We start from the raw sequence: 20,767 nt of genomic DNA on the forward strand, positions 1-20,767 counted from the left end.
GTTGTTCAGCCACACCCTCATGTTTTTCCCTATGCCACACTTTCAGAAGCAATCTCCCTTTTGCCATATAGATCAGGGTAAGAATTTCCCAAATCATCAAGTCCTGGTTCATTTAACGATTCTTCCATCAATTTATTTCTCTCCTCTTGCATTTTACTATAAAGCAGCAAGAAAAAGTCAGATCACACCTCCAAGCCTTTCCTTGGAAATCTCCTCAGCTAAATATACAAGTTAACACTTATACATTGTGTGAGAGACACTTCTTTTAAGCTTCCTTGCCACTATATAACAAGGAACTTCCTCCAATTTCCAAAATCATGTTCCTCTCTTCCTTCTGAGCTCTCTGGCAGCAGTCGCCAAGTCCAGAGTCCTGCAAACAGCCTGTCAAAACAATTTAGGCTTCTCTATCATGTTTCCTCTACTCACTGCCCAATTCCAAAGTGATTTCTACATCTTTAGGTACTTGTTACTGGTATCTCCTCCTTCCATATCTTTTTATACCTGAGTACATTATAAAGCCCTTGTGCAACTAGGCCAGTCTCTTTGACTGTCTCTAATTCCCTTGTCAGGATTTCTTAGTTATTAATTTACTCTAGGAAGTTATCCAACATTTCCTGACTTTCACAGTCTCAAGGTCATCAAATCAAAACATTTTTTTTTTCTGAACCCTGAGAATGTTTGTTTCCTTTTTAAATTTTGTCTCAGTATGTGGTTCTCTACACTTAAAATTCCCAAGGTGACTCATCATTTCCATATCAACAAGCAACTCTTCTTGTGGATTAGAATTAGTCTGGAGTAGTAGACCCCTCTGCCTGCCTTCCTAACAAGCCTGGATATCATTCCATTCCTTTGTTCCAGTCCTGAATTTCCTCTCACCAAATCGTTCTCATTTCTAATGCTTGTATACTTTTCATTAACCTGCTTTCAAAGAAAAATATTTTGCCATTACCACAAAAACTGTAATTCCAGGTGTAGAATCTGTTCCAAGATTATGATTTTTTTCTTGTTAAATACGTTAATTTAAAATCTTTGGAAGACCTGTGTAGACTTTTTTTTTTAACATCTTTATTGGAGTATAATTGCTTTACAATGGTGTGTTAGTTTCTGCTTTATAACAAAGTGAATCAGTTATACATATACATATGTTCCCATATCTTTTCCCTCTTGCATCTCCCTCCCTCCCACACTCCCTATCCCACCCCTCTAGGTGGTCACAGAGCACCGAGCTGATCTCCCTGTGCTATGCGGTTGCTTCCCACTAGCTATCTATTTTACGTTTGGTAGTGTATATATGTCCATGCCACTCTCTCACTTTGTCACATCTTACCCTTCCCCCTCCCTATATCCTCAAGTCCATTCACTAGTAGGTTTGTGTCTTTATTCCCGTCTTGCCCCTAGGTTCTTCATGACCTTTTTTTTTTTCCTTAGATTCCATATATATGTGTTAGCATACTGTATTTGTTTTTCTCTTTCTGACTTACTTCACTCTGTATGACAGACTCTAGGGTCCATCCACCTCACTACAAATAACTCAATTTCGTTTCTTTTTATGGCTGAGTAATATTCCATTGTATATATGTGCCACATCTTCTTTATCCATTCATCCGATGATGGACACTTAGGTTGCTTCCATGTCCTGACTATTGTAAATAGAGCTGCAATGAATATTGTGGTGCATGACTCTTTTTGAATTATGGTTTTCTCAGGGTATATGCCCAGTAGTGGGATTGCTGGGTCATATGGTAGTTCTATTTTTAGTTTTTTAAGGAATCTCCATACTGTGTAGACTTTTTGAGGGTCGATATCTAGCTAAATTCTCTTTTACAGCTATGCCCTGTTCTTGTGCAGACTAAGCAAATTGTAAGCCTCATAAATATGCAAAACACAGTATTTAGGTAGTATCATAATAAGAATATAATGGGACAAATTAGTTTTTGTTTCTACATTACTTTATTTATGCTACTAAGAAAATCTGATGCTACAGCAGCAGTCAGTTCCTGAAGTACCTTATAGGCACCAGCTCTCCCAACTGCTGTGTTGTTATCTGAATGGATTACTCCTTTTTTCAGTTTTTTTTTTTCCCTCTTTAGAGGACTTTGGACATTGATGCTCCATTGATAATTGTTAAGATGAAATTTTGATTATTAATGGATTATTAATCCATATAATACTGTATTTTCCTAACCATTAGTTTAGAATGCATGCATGCTTATTTTATTCCCTAAAACAATAGATGTATCTATCATCAAATGAAAAAGCTTAAATCAGAGTAAATAAACTGGAAATCAGAGTGTTAGAATAAAAGAAAACATACCTTTAAAAGAAATGTATTGGTTTCAATATACAGACTCAGCAATTCAGGTGTCTAATATATTTATGGAGAAAAGATTCTATCCTCTGAAATTTCACTTAGGGAATAGTAAGTCCTAAACAGGAAAGCCCAGATATATAGTTTATTCTTATTTAAAAACTGTTATGCAAAAATTTAACATGGATAAGAATATTGGTCATGCTAATTCAAGGTGATGAAGAAATACTAGCTGACAGTTGTAGCTGCTTATAAACCCACAACTTCCTCCAATTAAACTTCCTTTAAAGGGAAAAAAAAAAAACATAGAAGCTAAATGGAACATATTCTGATAAGGCAACTGCCAGATAGAATTTTACTTGTCAAATGCACAGTTTCTACCAAAACCAACACACAAAGCAGTGAAGTTAACGTCTAAATTCATGTAGTTAAACCAAGACTTGAGACTCCAATTTCTATATTTTTTTCTTAAAAACCATAAAAGTGAAATTCTGTCAAAATATCCACATTACATGGTTGCATAACAGTGTGAACACTACTGAACTGTGCACTTAAAAATGGTTAAGAGGGTAAACTTTATGTTATGTATATTATAGCACAATTTTTTTAAAACCAGAAAAAATCTACATTATGAAAAAATACAGTTTAAATCATTACAATTTCTATTTATGTGAATTTCTACTAAAATAAGAGAATTTAACTAGTTATTAAAATAAGACAATATTAAAATTAAAACTTTGAATTATTTAACAGTTGTTCAGAATGTAATAAAACTGGTTTATAAAATTTTCATATTTCTCCTCCCTTTCCTAGTTTCAGAAATAAAAATGCAAATAGCATAAAAATGAAATAGAGTAACTTAACTATTAAGTTAGCCCAAATCCATTGTGGAATGAGGGGAAAACTAACTAGGCTATTGCTTACTGTACTTCAATGTCAACAATAAAAATAAGCCGTGTGGTAGTTATTACAAGTATTCATAAATATTCTAGCTCTTTTTCTTCTTGGTTAGATGAGTAAAACTAGGGATGGCCATGTGACTTGCTCTGGGCCAAGAAATGAGAGTGGAAGAGATAGTATCACTTTCAGGCAGAAGCTTTAAGAGCCGAAACATGCTTCACCATATTCTTTTTCTCTCCACTACAGTGACTGGTAATATTGTAAAGACTGGCTGTTCCTCAGCCAGGATTCTGAAATAAAACTGATAATGAAAAGGAAGAGGGTTCCAGCAAATCCACAAAGAATATATAGCATAAGTAAAAATAAACTGTTGCTCTTTTAAGTCTTTCAGATTTTCAGTATTTTGTTACCATAGCATAACACCAGACTATACTGATACAGATATAAAAACTGAATGCAAGGCAGTTGTGTAAAGAAAAGAATGGATTTCTACAAATGAGAGAGATGGAAGGATGGGCAGGAAGTGACAGGCTTCTATCCCTCCCCTGCCTGGGGCAGCTGCTCCAACAGAAGGCTTCCATCAGAGTATTGGTTACAGGGCATTACGAAAAGTCATGAATGACAGAGAGTTCAGGGTGAGGGGCAGAATAAGCCTTGCCACCATAGGCAGGTTGCTAGAGCTGGCGGAAAGCCTCTACTATGCCTTCCCCTCCCAACTTGTAACCAGGTGCTGAGGAAAAGTAGGCTCCTCCCAAATGCCACCTCTCTCCTTCTTGCCATTTGAGGAAATCTGAACTTTAGTCTTGAGAGAATATAACAAGGTTCACGCATGAGGCATCAGGCCCATTTCTTAGCATGCAAGTACAAAAGCTGCCATACAAGTTTGCAGCCATCCTAGAGGATTTCATCCAAAGAAGATATTCAAGGACCAAGTTACTCATGCTACAGTTTCTTGTTTCTTGTTGTCCTAATAAAGGCCGAGGAGAAGCTCAACTTTGAACAGAATCAACTAGCTTCTGCTGGTGAGGTGGGTAAAGAGTATTACAGAACTCAAAACTGGGAACTCCATCAGTTCATTTCATCTGTAACTTTTAGGGTCACCTCATACAATTGTACAGGCTGTGCCCTGCATAACAGCACCCAACCAAGGAGGGGAGTGATGGACTCTGAAGCTGCATCCACCAAGAAGGGCTACTTTTTTGTATTTCACACAAAGGTGCCTTCTGTTTGTCAAGATATGTGCCTACAGGTACCTTAGAGACTAGCTTACTGTTCCTTATCCACATTAATCAGAATTTCTTGGAGACCATCCTTAGGGGTACTATAGAGGAGACTTACTATGTACCAGACAATCATGGGACTCTGGCCACTCTGGAACTCCTTGAGGTTTGATCCTTCCTGAAGATTACCATGATAACCTGCAGTGTATGTTTGTGAACTTGGACCACATATTGCCACATTCCTGTGTCTCAATGAGGAATATGGGCATGCCACTGGAGAATGAGTTATCAGAAATATTCTTCTACTAGAATTCTACATCCTGGAAGAAACTCTTCAGTGGATGGTGGTTTAAGAGAACTTCTACAGCACTACACCGATCAAATGACACCACTTTGATGTGCTAGAGCACAGGTTTTCTTAACTTTGACACTATTGATATTTTGGACCAGATAATTCTTTGTTATGGGATGGGAGGCTGTCTTGCGATTTGTAATATATTTGACAGTAGCCCTGGTTTTATCTACTAGATGCCATTAGCACTGCTCGCCCACCCCCAACTCCCAACTGTATAAAAAAATGTCTCCAGACATTGTCAAATGCCCTCTGGCGGGTAAAAATGCACCAGGTTGACAACAACTCTGCTAGATCTACACTTCTATTTCCAGTATGAGACTGACGGCAAGAAGATATGTACTGGGACTAAGATGCCCACCACTATTTCCACCAGCCCTATGGCATTCGAGGCTGATGGAGGGCTCCCCTTGAGATCCCACTGGCAAACAGACAAAGAAACTCTGCCCAGCAAGTTGAGATAGCCCTACTCCCATCAGGCAGAAAAGAATGAACCTTGACTTTTTGCTTGCTTTTCCTCCCCTACCTCATCCCTCCCTCCTTCCATTAACCCCTCCTTCTACTTCTCCTAGAAGTAGAACCATGATTCCAAGCCACTTAGATGATTTATCTTGCCAGACAAGATGTAGCCCAATAGCAAACTTTGCTACTGACCCCCTGTCAGCTCTGGCCTGGCATACAATGTAGACATGCCCTGGTATTGGCTAGAAAAGTCTGGATTGCTATATTCCCAGCAGCCTCTTCAGCTTGCCTACTTTGGAAAGCCACTGTGGGCAGAAGCCCAGGCTCACAAACAGACTGATCAGTTTATACAACCTGAATGGATTGATATTTATCAAAACAGGGACATGGCCTCATCCTTGGACATGGATTGGGCAGTCTAATGCCTGCCTTCCCACAGCATGGCCTGACACTAACTCCACTGCATTTAGATACTAGCTAGACCCAGATTTCTTAACCTTAACACACAAACACACACCAAAAATATATCTCATAAGCAATGGGGGAGGGGGGACTATATTCCTTACTCATAGTTCATGCCAAAATAAGTTCCACATGAATCAAAGTTTAAGCATAAAAATGCAGCTATAAGAGCACTATAAAAAAATATGGGAGAACGTTTAATAAAATTGGAGTGAAAATGGCCTTTCCAATCAAAGCACAAAACTCAGGTCATGTGAGAGATTTCTTTGACCAAGTCGTTCCACGTCTACAAATTTATCTTACAGATATACTTGCGTAAGTGGACAAAGAAATATATGTAACATCACAGAGCATAATGAACAGCAGACTGAAAATGATATGTGTCCATTTATATCAAATCCAGTCCTGGATATATCAAATGTCCAGTCAATTGATGAAGACTGACTGAATAAAATACGGCACTTCGAGACAATGAAATATCATGCAGTTATGAAAATGACTAAAGAAGATTTAAATATACCAATATGAAACGACCTATCAGATATATTGCTAAGTGAACACAAGTTACAGAAAGAATATGTAATGCCTTCTCTTTTATGCAAATAAAATAGCTATACGGAGAGATTTTTGCTTATGTATACAGACTGTAAGTATTTCTAGAAGGACACAAAAGAAATTTATGTGGGTACCTCTGGAGAGGAAGATGGGTCTGGAAAGGAAGGAAACTTGCTTTTTATTGTATATGCTTTGAAGTTTTTGAATTAGTTTTTAGATTGTGCATAAAATCCATCACAAAAAAATGAAATTAAAGAATAAAATTCAAAGGAAAATTTCAAAAAAGAATAGCAAATAACATATATATATATAAAATAACTGAGAAAATTCTTACCTTTCTCTGCAAAATTTAAGTGAATGTAGTATTGCAGGTCTCTTTTGACGTAAATTCCATAAATGTAAGGTGTCATCAGCCAAGGCACTCACAAGAGCTCCCTTAAAAATAAAGTGTAATATATTTTATATAGAATACATTTACAAACATTAATGCTACTAAAGAGCTACCAAAAAAATCTTCCCAAACTTCAAAACTCTCTGCCAATAGATTTAGTTCTGAGAAACATTTGCCTCACCCAAATTCTAAACAGCAGATGTAAAAGAGTGTATTATGTGTATACGTATGTATAAAAATTGTTTCAACTTCAACAATTTAAAGTATAATTTAATACCTTATAAACTAAAAGTGTACTAGGATCTAGTTGGATATAGTTATAGTTGATAACTAGCTATGTAAAATTAGAAGTCAGACTATAAGTTACTTGGTCCCTATAGTTCATCCTTCCTTGACTATATGATATGAAGTAACCTTCCCATTTTATTTGGCTTAAGACAAATCCTTATGAATGTACTCTGCTTGTATCATAATTCTACTACTAGAATGATATGGAAAACAAAAATAGCATTCAGCACTGTATAATTTCAATGGCCAAAGGGCTGAAAAATCTGACTAATTTAGAAAGTTAAAACAGCTGATACTATTAAATACTATTAAGTCTGGAGAAGAAAACTTTTGGCAGTATGTGAGAATCATGCAAGGGGCTCAGTCTCACCCCAGACCTGACAAATCAGAAATTTCAGATCAAGGACCATTGCAGGTGTATTTTTAAAAATCTCCAGAGGTGATTCTGATGTGTGAATAGGATTAAGAATCTATAGGCTAAGGCTGATTTATTAAGACATATGAATGTTTTTCCTCAAAAGAGGAAGATACTCCTCATCTACACTGAGAGAATAAGACAAAAGATGCAACACGAAGAACTTTAATTTCAAAAAAGATTTGCAATTCCAGTCCTTTACGTTATTATGAGAAATCTTAAAATTTCCCACTTTTAAAATAGGAGAGTTTCTCATTTATCTAAGAGAACTAAAATAGCTCTGAAGACAAGATTTACATTAAATGATCTCTCCAAGTCCTTTCCAATTTGAAATTCTATGAGGGCTACTCTACTGTGTAACTCCTATTGCTACAACATGACTATTGGAAAACAGAAATACAGGAAGCCCACATACTCTTCCTTTCACTAGAAAGCATCCTCTTATCTCTATCACTTTGAAGCAGAGAAACTAAAAGGATTCAGGGTATAAAAGATTTGTACTTTTCATTCTTACTTCCACCAGTTTCAGACCAGGTCATCTTCTTTCTCAAGATGTTTGCCCCATCTTTGTATTTCAAGGAAGAAGAGAAGATGTGGAGCCAAAATGGCAATCACAGCTGACCGCCTATGGTGGCTCACTTACCTACATGTGGTTTTCCAAAACTGAAAGCAAATAGCTACTCCCAATTGTCAGATTCCCATAGCCATCACCATGTAAATATTCATATTCTGCTAAGCATTTTTTAAAACTGTCATTTTTAAGTACTTAAGAATGTAACATTTAAGCATGTAAAATAACAGTCATATCAAAGAACTTTATAAATTCTATAGAAAAGCAGCTTGTGTTATGAATAATGAGAGCATCAACTAGTTAAGATTTCTAAAATTTAGGCGTATAAGTAATCTGTTTGCCATGTGTTATTTACATTGGCTCATACTGCTTAAAAAAAAAAATCTCAACACAAGTATAAAGATGGAGAATAGGATAGTGGTTGCCAGGGATTAGGGACTGAGAGCAGGAGGGGGTGCAATTAATTATAAAGGGGTAGCCTGAGGGCATTCCTTCATGGTGATGGGACTGATCTGTAATCTTGTTCCTGCTGGTCATTACACGAAATGTATGTAGGGAATAAAAGTGCATGAAACGATACACACACACACACAGAATGAGTGCATGTAGAAACTGGTGGTGAAATGTAAATAAGGTCTGTAGTCTAGTTAAGAGTATTGTATTGATGTCTTTCTCCTGGTTTAATATTTTACTATTGTTACATAAAATGTTACTATTGGGGGAAATGAGGGAAGGGTACATAGGACCTCTCTATTCTTAAGCTAACTGCCAGTCTAATTATTTCATAATAAAATTTTTTTTTTTAAAAAAGGAAAAATAATCTCACATATGGATTCAACAACTTTCTACACTGTGATATTTTTATGTGTGTAGTTTAACATTTTACAATGCCTATTATTCAGCCCTACACAGAATACTGAAGTTTTTAAACACTTCCTCTGACCCTGAAAAACCTACACGATTGCATATCATTTGGATCATAGTTTTACTAAAATTTTTATATTACCCTCTTTAACGCTTTACATCAATACTGCCTCTCTTAAATCCTCTGATATGAAGAAAAGATTTATCAAAATCTGAAAGTATCGAGTATTTTTTTTTCTCTCATATACATCTAGAAATTTATTCCATGAAACTCAAGGACTTAGGGGCAAAAAGAATGACCACAAACTATCCTCACATCTAAGTATAGCAGAATCTTTTCTAGAGTAATTTTTCTTCTAGCTTTTCTAGCTTCTAGCTTTTCCTTCTAGCTTTTTTCCTTCTAGCTTCTCCTGCCTGTCACTACTTGCAGTAAACATCTACTGTCAGAGCTGCTCATACTTTTTTAAAACCTGCAAACACATTGTTTACTTTGCTAATAAAATGATGTATCTCTAGCTCCTTCCAAACTTTACACTCTACCAGAAAGAAAGGCATCAATTACTTCAACCAATAAGTGACACAACAAGAACTTTGGACAATAACCAGTTTCTAATGGATTTTGGTTTCCTGGATGTATTTCAAAACAACCCACTGGAGAAATACAATTTGTTATTTACAATAAGGTCAATCTTTGAAAAAACTTTAATGTAGACTTTTATATGTTACATAACTTTCAATATTCTTGAAATAAAATTTAAATGCAGCACACTGTACCAAAAAGATCTACCTTATGCCATTCTATTTTCAGCACTGTTTTGAGAAACATCTTACATTATTTATGTAACTGTCTGTGATGATGCCTTAAAGTGAATTACTATTAGCTCTGACCTACAAGAAATTCATTTTTGCTCAAATATTTAAATATAATTGCATGCAAGAATTCTGAAAGATGGGATATGGCCCTATTTCATACATAAGCAGGTGAGATTAAAGCAATTCACTAACCTCATTAATCAGGAACTGGAGCTGGATTACTGCAGCTCCACTGTCATGTTGGCAATAACATTCTACTCCTGGGCGACCAAAGCTGTCATTAATTTCATTAAGGAGTTTATGGTTATGTGTGAGCTTTTTTATAGCAATTGATAAGTTATATAATAGACTCAAATATTTCAATGACCTAATACAGGCTATTTACTAAGGTTGAGATTTAGAGTTAGGTGATTACACAGCAATCTAATCAGCTAGTTCCTGTTGATAATCAGAATTTTCAGAGATTTCAGGTCTAACAGAAATAAGACAACTGTCCCTTCTAGAAAAAAACAATTAAAAACAGCAATATACAGAACCAAGCTACATATTTTACTCTGGCCCAAGTCTTTTTCTTTCCCTTAAAGTAAAGAAGAGAAAGGGGAGTTGATCTGTAGTACTTCCAATTTTGCTGAAGTCAAGAAACAAACCTGAAAAGTAAACAAATGTCATTTTAGAATATTGCTTTTAGGTACAATCTTCTTACTGGCATCTTTCATTCCTGTACTGTCATTTTTAAATAGTGTAAGCTAAAAATATAATGAAGAACTACATAACTATGTTTGTAATTGTGGCAGGTTATATCACCAATGAATGTATCTATCTCTTACAATACGCTTGAACACAGATTAATATGTAAATATCCATTAATCTGCATATAACAGGAAACGCACAGCATTTTCTGTGTTAAGCATTATAGTAAACTTGTCATATATATTAATTCATTTAATCCTCACAACCATGAAGAATATGTAATTTTCCCCATATAAACAGATAAGAAACTGAAGCACAGAGAAATTAACTTGTCCCAAGTCATACAACTAGAAAGTATAGCAGAAATTGAATTTGAATAAGCATTCTAGCTCCAGAGTCTATACTCTTAATTGGTAAGTTATGCTGAGTAAAAAAACAAAAACAAAAAACCCCAAACACTTACAGAACTTACTACATGCCAGGTATTGTTATACGCTTTTTACCTTCATAAACTTGAGATAAGTTAGCCATTTTAACACACTGCTACACTAATATTTTCATTAGTTAATATTAATTGAAAATAAAAAGTTAAATCTAAAAATAAAATTTGATGGGATTTAATAAAATTATAGCCCTTTTTATACAAAGTCACATTCAAATGAATAGACTATTTCTATATTCTATTAGTACATGCCCTATGGTTCTTCTTAATTAAAAATAATTGTACCAAAAGGTTAAATTCCTATTTTCTATATATGTATTTTTCCCTCTGATTTCTAGAAGTCTTTCTAGGTGATATTTATTTTCAATGGCTTTTATTTTATTACTAGCAATTAACTCTTCTATTATTTTATAAACTAGTAGACTAATTGAACATGTTTAGCCTATAGTACCCTACTCTTTAAATACTTCAAAGTTTTTATTACTATTATTAATATCAGTAGTAGGATTTTTGCTACATCAATTGCCCAAATGCAAGTACATGAAACTAAATTTGAAATTGCTACTATTGGCACTTGGTAGTGCCACGTCACACTCTGATAGGCCAAAGATAGGTCTACATTTCTGTTCATCCATTTCTTTTGTCAGATGACAGCAGAGACCTTCACCTTTTAGCCAGTATTTCTAATTTCTAAGTAAGTCTAAGAAATTACTAATTTCTAAGTAAGCCTAAGAAATTACTAATTTCTAAGTAATTCTAATCTTTCCAGTTAAAATTCTTTCTGGCACCAATTAGCATATTCTATATTCCCACCTTATATAAATGGAGTAAAATTTCTCTTATCTGACCAGATCAGGATTAACTAAGTTAATTAAAAATATAAGCTACTGTAGAGGATTAAAAATTCTACTTACCTATTTTTTCATAAAACATATACAATTCTGCTAATCTTGTGATAGTCACCAAAGATTATTTTCTTTAAGTGTGGATCTATTACTTAGGGTTCAGAATTGTTTTTCTCAAATAAAACATAGCTGTAACTACCCGGGTATAAGATTTGCAGTTTAATTTTTTAAATGGCATTTTAAAGATACTGGAAATGCAAACTAAGTGCAACATTCGCACAGAGTCTTATTATTTCTTTTCCAGTCACCTACTGCTTTCTCATCCATATAGCATCAGAAAGGAAATTTTAACTGATTAACCTTCATGAAGTCTTTCCAAAGTATCTATTTTGGATTTTTATATTTTTAAAAACACTATTTGCATTCACATTTCATCATTATTGTTATATATTATTAAAGTGAATTACTTGATTATAATATCAAATATAAAAGGCACAAACAGATTTGTGAATACACAAAACAGATTCATGGTAAGTAAAGAATATGCAAACACCTTTACTAATTTGGGCCTCCTGGAAAATAGCCTACTGGTCTTAAAACTTCAGTATGCTGTGAGCATCTATCAATATTTATTCACAGAGAATGAAAAGTGTCTGTAGGGACCTCCCTGGTGACACAGTGGTTAAGACTCTGAGCTCCCAATGCAGGGAGCCTGGGTTCGATCCCTGGTCAGGGAACTAGATCCCATATGCATGCTGCAACTAAGGAGCCCGCCTGCCTCAACTAAGACCCGGTGCAACCAAATAAGTAAATAAAATATGAAAAACTAAACAGATTAAAAAGAAAAAGTGTCTGTAAATCCAGGAAGTCAGTTACATGGAGATCAAGAAAGGTTTTACTCTTACTCTGTGTGTGACGCTATTCTAGACAAAACTGTGCTTTTTATGACATTAGTATTTATAGTCATTTTACTTCTAGCTAAGATGATAAATATATTTTCTTAAAAATAAGAACCACTTACTGAGTATCTACTAAGTTTTAGCCACCGTGTCTTAAATACTCACAGTAACTTTAGAAGTTTGTTATCCCAGGAGTTCCCTGGTGGCCTAGGGGTTAGGATTCTGGGCTTTCTCTGCTGGGGCCTGGATTCAATCCCTGGTCGGGGAACTGAGATCTCACAAGCCGCGTTGCACACGGACAAAAATAAATAAAGAAAAGTTTGTTAGCCATATTTCACAGATGATAATTCTGAGGCTCAGAGAAGTGCTTTTTTTTTTTTTTCCAAGGTGACTACTGACTTATTTCCCTTTTCCTTTGGAAAGGGTAGTACTTTGCTGCAGCCGACCCTGAAGGGTCCTAACACTAAAAAAGCCCTATGGGGAAAAATTTTATAACAAATTACTTCATAATAACAGAAAGTTTAAAATTAAATTTTAGGTAATGGATATTGCTTATATATAATCAAGAGATATTAGTGTGGAAAGAACAGAAGTTTCAGAGCAAGTAGTTCTCAATTCCGGTGGTATCAGAATTCTGGCTCTACTGCAGATTTACTAAACCCAAATTGCCGGAGAAGAAGCTTGAGTGGGTATTTTGTTGTTGTTGTTGTGTCCATTGTTATCGTTTAGGTGCCACAGGAACATCTGAGGCACAGCGAGAATTAAGACACCTACTTTCAAGACAATGCCAGCTCCATAATTAGTTGCTGGGATCTGCGAAGAATTACTACACTTCTCAAATTTCTCTATAAAATGCTATCTAGGGCTTCCCTGGTGGCGCAGTGGTTGAGAATCTGCCTGCCAATGCAGGGGACACGGGTTCGAGCCCTGGTCTGGGAGGATCCCACGTGCCGCGGAGCAACTAGGCCCGTGAGCCACAACTACTGAGCCTGCGCGTCTGGAGCCTGTGCTCTGCAACAGGAGAGGCCGCGATGGTGAGAGGCCCGCGCACCGCAACTGGAGAAAGTCCTCGTACAGAAGCGAAGACCCAACACAGCCATAAATAAATAAAAATAAATTTAAAATGCTATCTAGTCTAGCTTGCAGAATGGTGGTGAGAATTAAAACTGTAGACTAACCAGATGGTGGCTATTATCATTATTTAACACAATGTATTCACTACTTTAACAAGAATTAAAGTTATCGTACAATGAACAAATGGTAATGTAAGAATGTCAACTCAATATATTAGATCACAAAAGACCATGTCATAGATGCAAATATTCATATCCTTTCCTACCTATAATGATTATTGCATATACAGTTCTCCTAATATTTGGCATTACTAAGTATTAACAGTTTTATTAAAAAATGGTCACTCACTATAACAAAGGTCTTCTTGGAAAATTCACATTTGTTGTGGCTATGTTCAAAACTACACGAGAAAACAAAGCATCTGAAATTAAAATGAAGAAAAACCAAAAGGAAAGATTACATATAAACAATCTGCAAAGATATTTTTTATATGTAGAAATATTCACTTATTAACCTGACATCTGCCCTTTTATATACACATGAATCCACTGTAAGGCAAATCCAAATTATAGGCTACACTGAGTATTTCTTGGTGTCAATTTATCTTACTTTCTAATTCTGAACTCCAATGTATTCTTTTAAAAATGTTGCAATCTTCCTATCTTAGATACCTTTAGTCTCAATTTTTCTACTGCTCACCTATCAAGAGCTTTGATATCTACCTAACCCTACCAGTCATCTTTGTTTCCGGAGTAAGCCAGCAATTTATCTGACCCATGACACAGGCCAGATACTTCCTGCACAGCTACACTCATGGTTTTTGTCCAGATAAGCACCATCAGAACTCCTGAAGAGGAGCTGCAGAAGGCAAGGCTGTTTGGTTGGGAGCAGAGTCATTGACTACAGACATGATCTTTGAGTTCAGACATGATCCTCAGGGTGAGCAGACATTCAGTCCTGTCTAAAACAACTGTAAGACATTTGGTCCACACCAAAAGGTTCTTGATATTGGGTCCTGTCCAAAACCATTTTGCATAGACCAAATATGCTCATGGACATTTTGGATAGGACTAAATTTAAAGAAACTTTTGGCATGGACCAAATGTCTTATGAGTGTTTTAGACAGGACCAAATGTCTTGCATTTCTTAATAAAACTGTTAATACTTAGTAATGCCAAGCAATAGGGGAAAAAGAAATATTTAAGGAAAAAAATAACATAATGAACCTACCAGTTAATGAAGAATAATCAGGAAGACATATGTAATGACAGATAAGCAGAAACAAAGACTAGATCCAGTAAAATCTTTTATTTTATAATACTGTACCACAAATTAAAAATCAAAATAAGCATTCATCCAATTGTCTAAATGCTTATTATATATATGTATATATTTGGTTGGAAAGGGAGAGAGAAAAGAGGAATTTGGAGGCTTTTAAGTATATCATCATCATCGTACTAGTTAAGATTTGTTGAACTTAATGTGTCAAGCACTGTACATGTATTACCTCACAAGGAGTACCCTCTATTATAAGCTCTGTTTTTATAAATTAGGAAACTATGTACAACGAGGTTAAATAGATTAGCCAAAGCCATACAGCTAGTCAGTAAGGATGCTGGGGTTTGAACCCAAACAGTCTAACACCAGAACATACACAGATAGGCAGACACACACACAAATCAAACCTCACTGCTCAAACAGCCAATTTTCACATGTAAATGTCACTTCCTGACTTATTTTAAGTCATTTTAAAACTGGAGAATTAACAATGAGGAAATACTTAAAATCAGTATCACTAAAGTCAGACTTGTCTAAAACAATAAAACTAGACCAAATGTAACTTTTAGTAGAAAGTAAACACCATAAAACCAATTAGGCATAAACAATAAACCAATCAAAAAATTTTTTCTAGGTTCATTTTTCATGTTTGTTCATGGTAATAAACACCTATTTTAATAATGAAGCACTATGGACAAGCAGAATAAGCAAAAAGCTGGAGTTCTGTATCTCAAAATTTCAACTAGAATCAGAATAGTCTCCTTACAAATATCATCATGTGTAAAATGATGAGCCAACGAACATTTTAGAGACTATAGCCATGTGAGAGGAACAGTTCCTAGTAAAGTTAAATAAGATACTAAAATGAGTAAACAACCCTGTCTTCAAAAAACAGAATCAAAACACTGTATTAGCAGAGTAAAGGATAAAAACCACATGATCATACCAATAGAAAAAGCCTTTGACAAAATCCAATGCCCTTTCATGATAAAGCACTCAAGGAGAAAGGAACTTCCTCAACTTGACAAAGGCCATATATGGAAAACCCACAGTTAACATCATTATACTAATGCTGAAAGACTGGATGCTTTTGTGCTAAGCTCAGGAAAAAGACAGGATGTCCACTTCTACCATTTCTACTCAACCTTATACAGGACGTTCTAGCCAGGGAAAACAGGCAAGAAAAAGAAATACAAAGCATCCATGTTGGAAAGGAAGAAATAAAGTAAAACTATCACTACACGATCTCGTAGATGGAAAATTCAAAATCTTAAAATTTAGAATAAACTAAAAATTTCAAAAAAAAACTATTAGAATGAATAAGTGAGATCAGCAAGGTTGCACAACATAAGATCAATATACAAAAATCAACTGTACTTCTACACACTGGCAATAAACAATCTGAAGTGGAATTAAGAAAATAATTCCATTTATAAGAATGTCACAAAGAATAAAATACTTCGGAATAAATTTATCCAAAGAAGTGCAAGACTTGTGCACTGAAAACTACAAAACATTGTTGAAACAAGATCTAAGTAAATGGAAAGACATCTCATACTCATGAAACAGAAGACATAATAATTGTGAAGATGGCAATATTCAAACTGACCTACAAAATTAACACAATATCAGAATCCCAGCTGTTTGCAGAAACTGACAAGCTGATCCTAAAATTCACATGGAAATGCAAGGAACCCAGAGCAGCAAAATAATCTTGACAAAGAACAAAGTTGGAAGACTCACAATTCCAATTTCAAAACTTACTACAATGTTATAGTAATCAAGACAGTGTGGTATTAGCATAAGGGTAGATATATAGATCAGTGGAATGATCTAAGAGTCCAGAAACAAATATTTATGATCAATTGACTTTGACAAGGATGTCAAGACACTTTAATGGAGAAAGAATAGTCTTTTCAACAAATGGTACTGGGACAAATGGATATCCACATGAAAAAGAATGAATTTGGATCCCTATCTCACACTATATACAAATGCTAGCTCAAAATGGAACAGAGATCTAACTGTAAGAGCTAAAACTATAAGATTCTTAGAGGAAAACATACGAGTTAATCATTGTGACCTCAGATAAAGTCATGGTTTCTTAGATATAAGAACAAAAGCACAAGCCACAAAGAAAAAAAAAAGATAAATTGGACTTCATCAAAATTAAAAGCATTTGTGCCTCAAAGGACACCATCAAGAAAGTGAAAAGACAATCCACGGAATGGGAGAAAATATTTGTGAATCATATCTTGTAAGGATTTAATATCCAGAATATATAAAGAGCTTTAACAACTGAACAAAAAGACCACCCAATTTAAAAATGGGGAAAGAAAAATGAATAGACATTTCTCAAAAGATATGCAAATAGCCAAAATATTTATGAAAAGATGCTCAACATCATTAGTCATTAGGGAAATGCAAATCAAAACCATAATGAACTATCACTTCACACCCTCTTGTATGGCTGTAATAAAGACAACAACAAGGTTTGGTGAGGATGTGGAGAAATTAGAACCCTCAATTATTGCTGGGAGGAATGTAAAATGGTGCAGCCACTTTGGAAAATAGAGTGGTAATTCCTCTATTATATACACAGAGTTAACATATGACTCAGCAATTCCACTGCTATGGATAAAAACAAGAGAAACGAAAACATACATACACAAAACTTCTACACAAATGTCCACAGCAGCATTACTCATAATAGCCAAAAAAGAGGAAAATCCAAATGTCCATCAACTGATCACTGGATAAACAGTACGTAGTAGACTTATACAGTGGAATATTCAGCCATGAAAAGAGATAATACACACTACAATATGGATAAACCTTGAAAATATCACGCTAAGTAAAAGAAGCCAATCATAAAAGACTACACATTATATGAATGCATTTATATGAAATGTCCTAAATAAAATCTATAGAAAAAGAAAGTAGATATGTGGTTGTGAAGGATTGGGTAGAGAGGGTGATGGGGACGGATTGCTAATAGGTATAAGGTTTCTTACTGTGGTAATGAAAATGTTCTGAAATTAAAAAGTGCTGATGATTGCATAACTCTGATATAATGAAAAGCACTGAACTGTACACTTTAAAAGGGTGAAGTTTATGGTATATTCAAATATTTCAATAAAACGTATCTTAAAAAAGAATCAGCTTGAATGAATGAAAACAAATAGCCAAAAATAAAAGACTGAATTTAAAGCAAAAATGATTGTAGTTACTAATGAAACAAGTTAAAACATTATATTCTTAAATATAATTTAAAAATCCCTTTTATCTGAGATTTAAAAATATCTTTTATAAGCAACAAATGAATATAACTATTTAGCAATCTAAATGAAATGCAGCATAGTAAGAGGGCAAAATAAGACTAGAGTTAAACATTTTTGCAATTAATCTTCTTTCTTTCTGTCCTGCACCCAATTTTTAAACATTTTAATTTCATTCAAGATTTGAACACAGGAATTATTCAACAGATAAGAAACAATGAAAATGCAGTGTTCTCTTAAATAAATGAAAACTTCAATCATATAAAGAAATAGTATGGTTTTAGAAACACGTAAGTAAAATCCCAAGAAAAATATGTCTTTTCCTTTATAAATCATGATCTTTTATGTTCCATCTAATAGTGTAAAATACACATTAATCCTTAAAATATACAGATAAAAAATTTTCAGGAAATTCCAATATAAAAAACAATGTATTAAAAAGTAGGGAAAAGATGCTTTGGTTCAAGATAGTAAGCTGAACATATATGTCTGCTATAACTTTGTTTTAAGAACCTGCTAAAAAAAAAAATGTACAGCCAAAAGATAAAAAAAAACTTGGAAAATATAAGAAAAAAAATGTACTATAAAAGACTTTTAGGAAAGGTAACATCGAGTAAGAGAAAAAAAAATGTTATCAAAGAAGTAACAGGACAAAAATGTATTATACTTAGCTTCTAAAAAAAAAAAAAAAAGTGTCTTCAGATGGAAGTACCCAGAATGATAAATGAAATAAGATCCATACCTAAATATACCACTGTAAAATATTATCGCACAAACACTTAAGACCCTATAGCCTATCAGGAAAAAAATTACCATTTGGATAGCAATAATAACGCAAATTAAAGAAGAAACAAAGCAGAGCCTCTTATACTAAAGACTCTACTTTGTCTCCACATTTCCCATCTTGTAGCTCTTAAAAGGTAAAGAGAGCAAGCAACAGAATATTCTTTAACCATGTCTGCTTAACCCACTCATTTCTCTTAATTGAGAACTTCAATATGCTTTGGGGATATGAATCATAGTCCCTATCCTCAAAAGTTTTAAACTCTAGCAATAGAAATATAAAAGCAAGAGAGCAGATAGGTGCACAGATACTCCCAAATGGTGTTCATTTTGTAGACAAGAATTTAGCTTGAAAAGAAAAAACACTTTCCAATTACTTTCACGATCGTCAGTTCATTTGGGCTTTAGCCTGTCTTACAGTATTCTATGTCCATGCTGTTCTTTTGTTTTCCTCCTTCCTTTTTATATAATCATATTGAATACTGTTGGTACGTCCTTGTTGCCTTCAACAGGCATCACCTGTGACTAGTAGAATAAAAAATAGTAAAAGAAGCAGGCAATGGGACCCCAGCCAGTGATAAGTTCTGAAAGTACAACTCCTAGGCAAGTTTCACTGCTGTCACTACCACTGATTATACACATATTTGACAACCTCTACTTTTATGAAGAATGTGGTAATATCAAGAGTGGTATATACTTAGGAAACTGTTAAGATTTTTAAGATTATGTACCTTCTCAGAGAATCTGTTCATCAATTCCTGTCACCAAGGAAAAAGGCAAAGAAAGTATTGGCATTATTCCAACATCTACAGAAGTGACATTTTCAATTTTCCAACCTAGAAAGAGAAGATTGGAGTACCTATAAAATGGAAAAGAACTGGAGAACTTTGATATCCTGTGCAGTTTCTGAAGATACACTTATATCCTGCAAAGTTTAAAAATAAGAATATGGAAAGCTGTATTTTTCATGAACTCATAAGTGACTAATAAATTATCCCATGTTTAATTATGTAATATTCTGTGAAATAACTTTCTTTGAGCAGATATTCTGCTAACAAACCAAGAAAGACTCTTAAGGGTAAATTGTTCCTTCCTGCCACAGTAAAAATACTAAACCCAAGAGCATAATTTTAATCCATCAGAAAGCCTGAAGATTTCCACTAACTTCTGTTACCACTTCTTTCAGTACATTCTTAGACTTTTAGCAAACAGGGTAATTCATAACTCTTTAAGTATTCTAGTAAGCCTTCAAGGTGTCTACTGTGAATTGGCTTACTTTTCTGTGAATAAAAGGTCAGTGGATGATTTTTATTTTTAATGGCCTGAGTCTTGAACCATAATGTGATTATTTTTCAATAATGAAGTTAAAATCTAAATACCACCATAGTGTGGTCAAAGAATATTGATGAAAGCATCCTTAAAACGAAAAGAGGGTGAACTTTAGCATCAGACCAACTCTACCATTTACCCTGAACATAAACAACAAATCAATTAGCACGTGAAAGCTTTCATTTCTTTGTTATTCTATACTGTTTTGAGGAATAAATGGGGGGCAACAAATAAAAGGGGCAGTACATCATACATTTATCCTGGTCAAGATAATACAACCTATTCAAAAAAATAAAATTTCTAAAAGTAGCAGATAACCAGAGAAAAAATGGAAATACATATACTGATCTGCGATAACTAAGACAACCTACGCGTGCTGCAGAGTTCTCTTCCGTGAACTGCTTCACCTGCCTCCTCCGTCTCATCAGTGTGAGGATCACCTGCAAGTTTGAGACTAGACTTTTCAACCTCATAATTAGACTCCACGGTCTTTTTTTTTATTGCTGGTTCTCATGTCCAGTGATACACTGCTAGAAAGAGGAATAATT

General features: G+C 34.6%; 1 protein-coding gene across 4 annotated transcripts in view; it reads right to left on the minus strand.

The window, feature by feature from the left end:
- The window catches only part of STXBP5 (syntaxin binding protein 5), a 167,646-nt gene that overhangs the window by 130,185 nt on the left and 16,694 nt on the right, over window positions 1-20,767 (minus strand). For all 4 annotated transcript variants that reach the window (XM_036871184.1, XM_036871186.1, XM_036871185.1 and 1 more), the window contains exons 3-4: window positions 9,794-9,875; window positions 6,594-6,694 (exon numbers count right to left, since the gene is read on the minus strand). In XM_036871184.1, the coding sequence (XP_036727079.1) occupies window positions 6,594-6,694; window positions 9,794-9,875 (183 nt within the window). The remainder of the gene's footprint in view (window positions 1-6,593; window positions 6,695-9,793; window positions 9,876-20,767) is intronic.

The sequence above is a fragment of the Balaenoptera musculus genome, chromosome 12 (assembly GCF_009873245.2).
Source record: "Balaenoptera musculus isolate JJ_BM4_2016_0621 chromosome 12, mBalMus1.pri.v3, whole genome shotgun sequence".
NCBI classification, from domain to species: domain Eukaryota; kingdom Metazoa; phylum Chordata; class Mammalia; order Artiodactyla; family Balaenopteridae; genus Balaenoptera; species Balaenoptera musculus.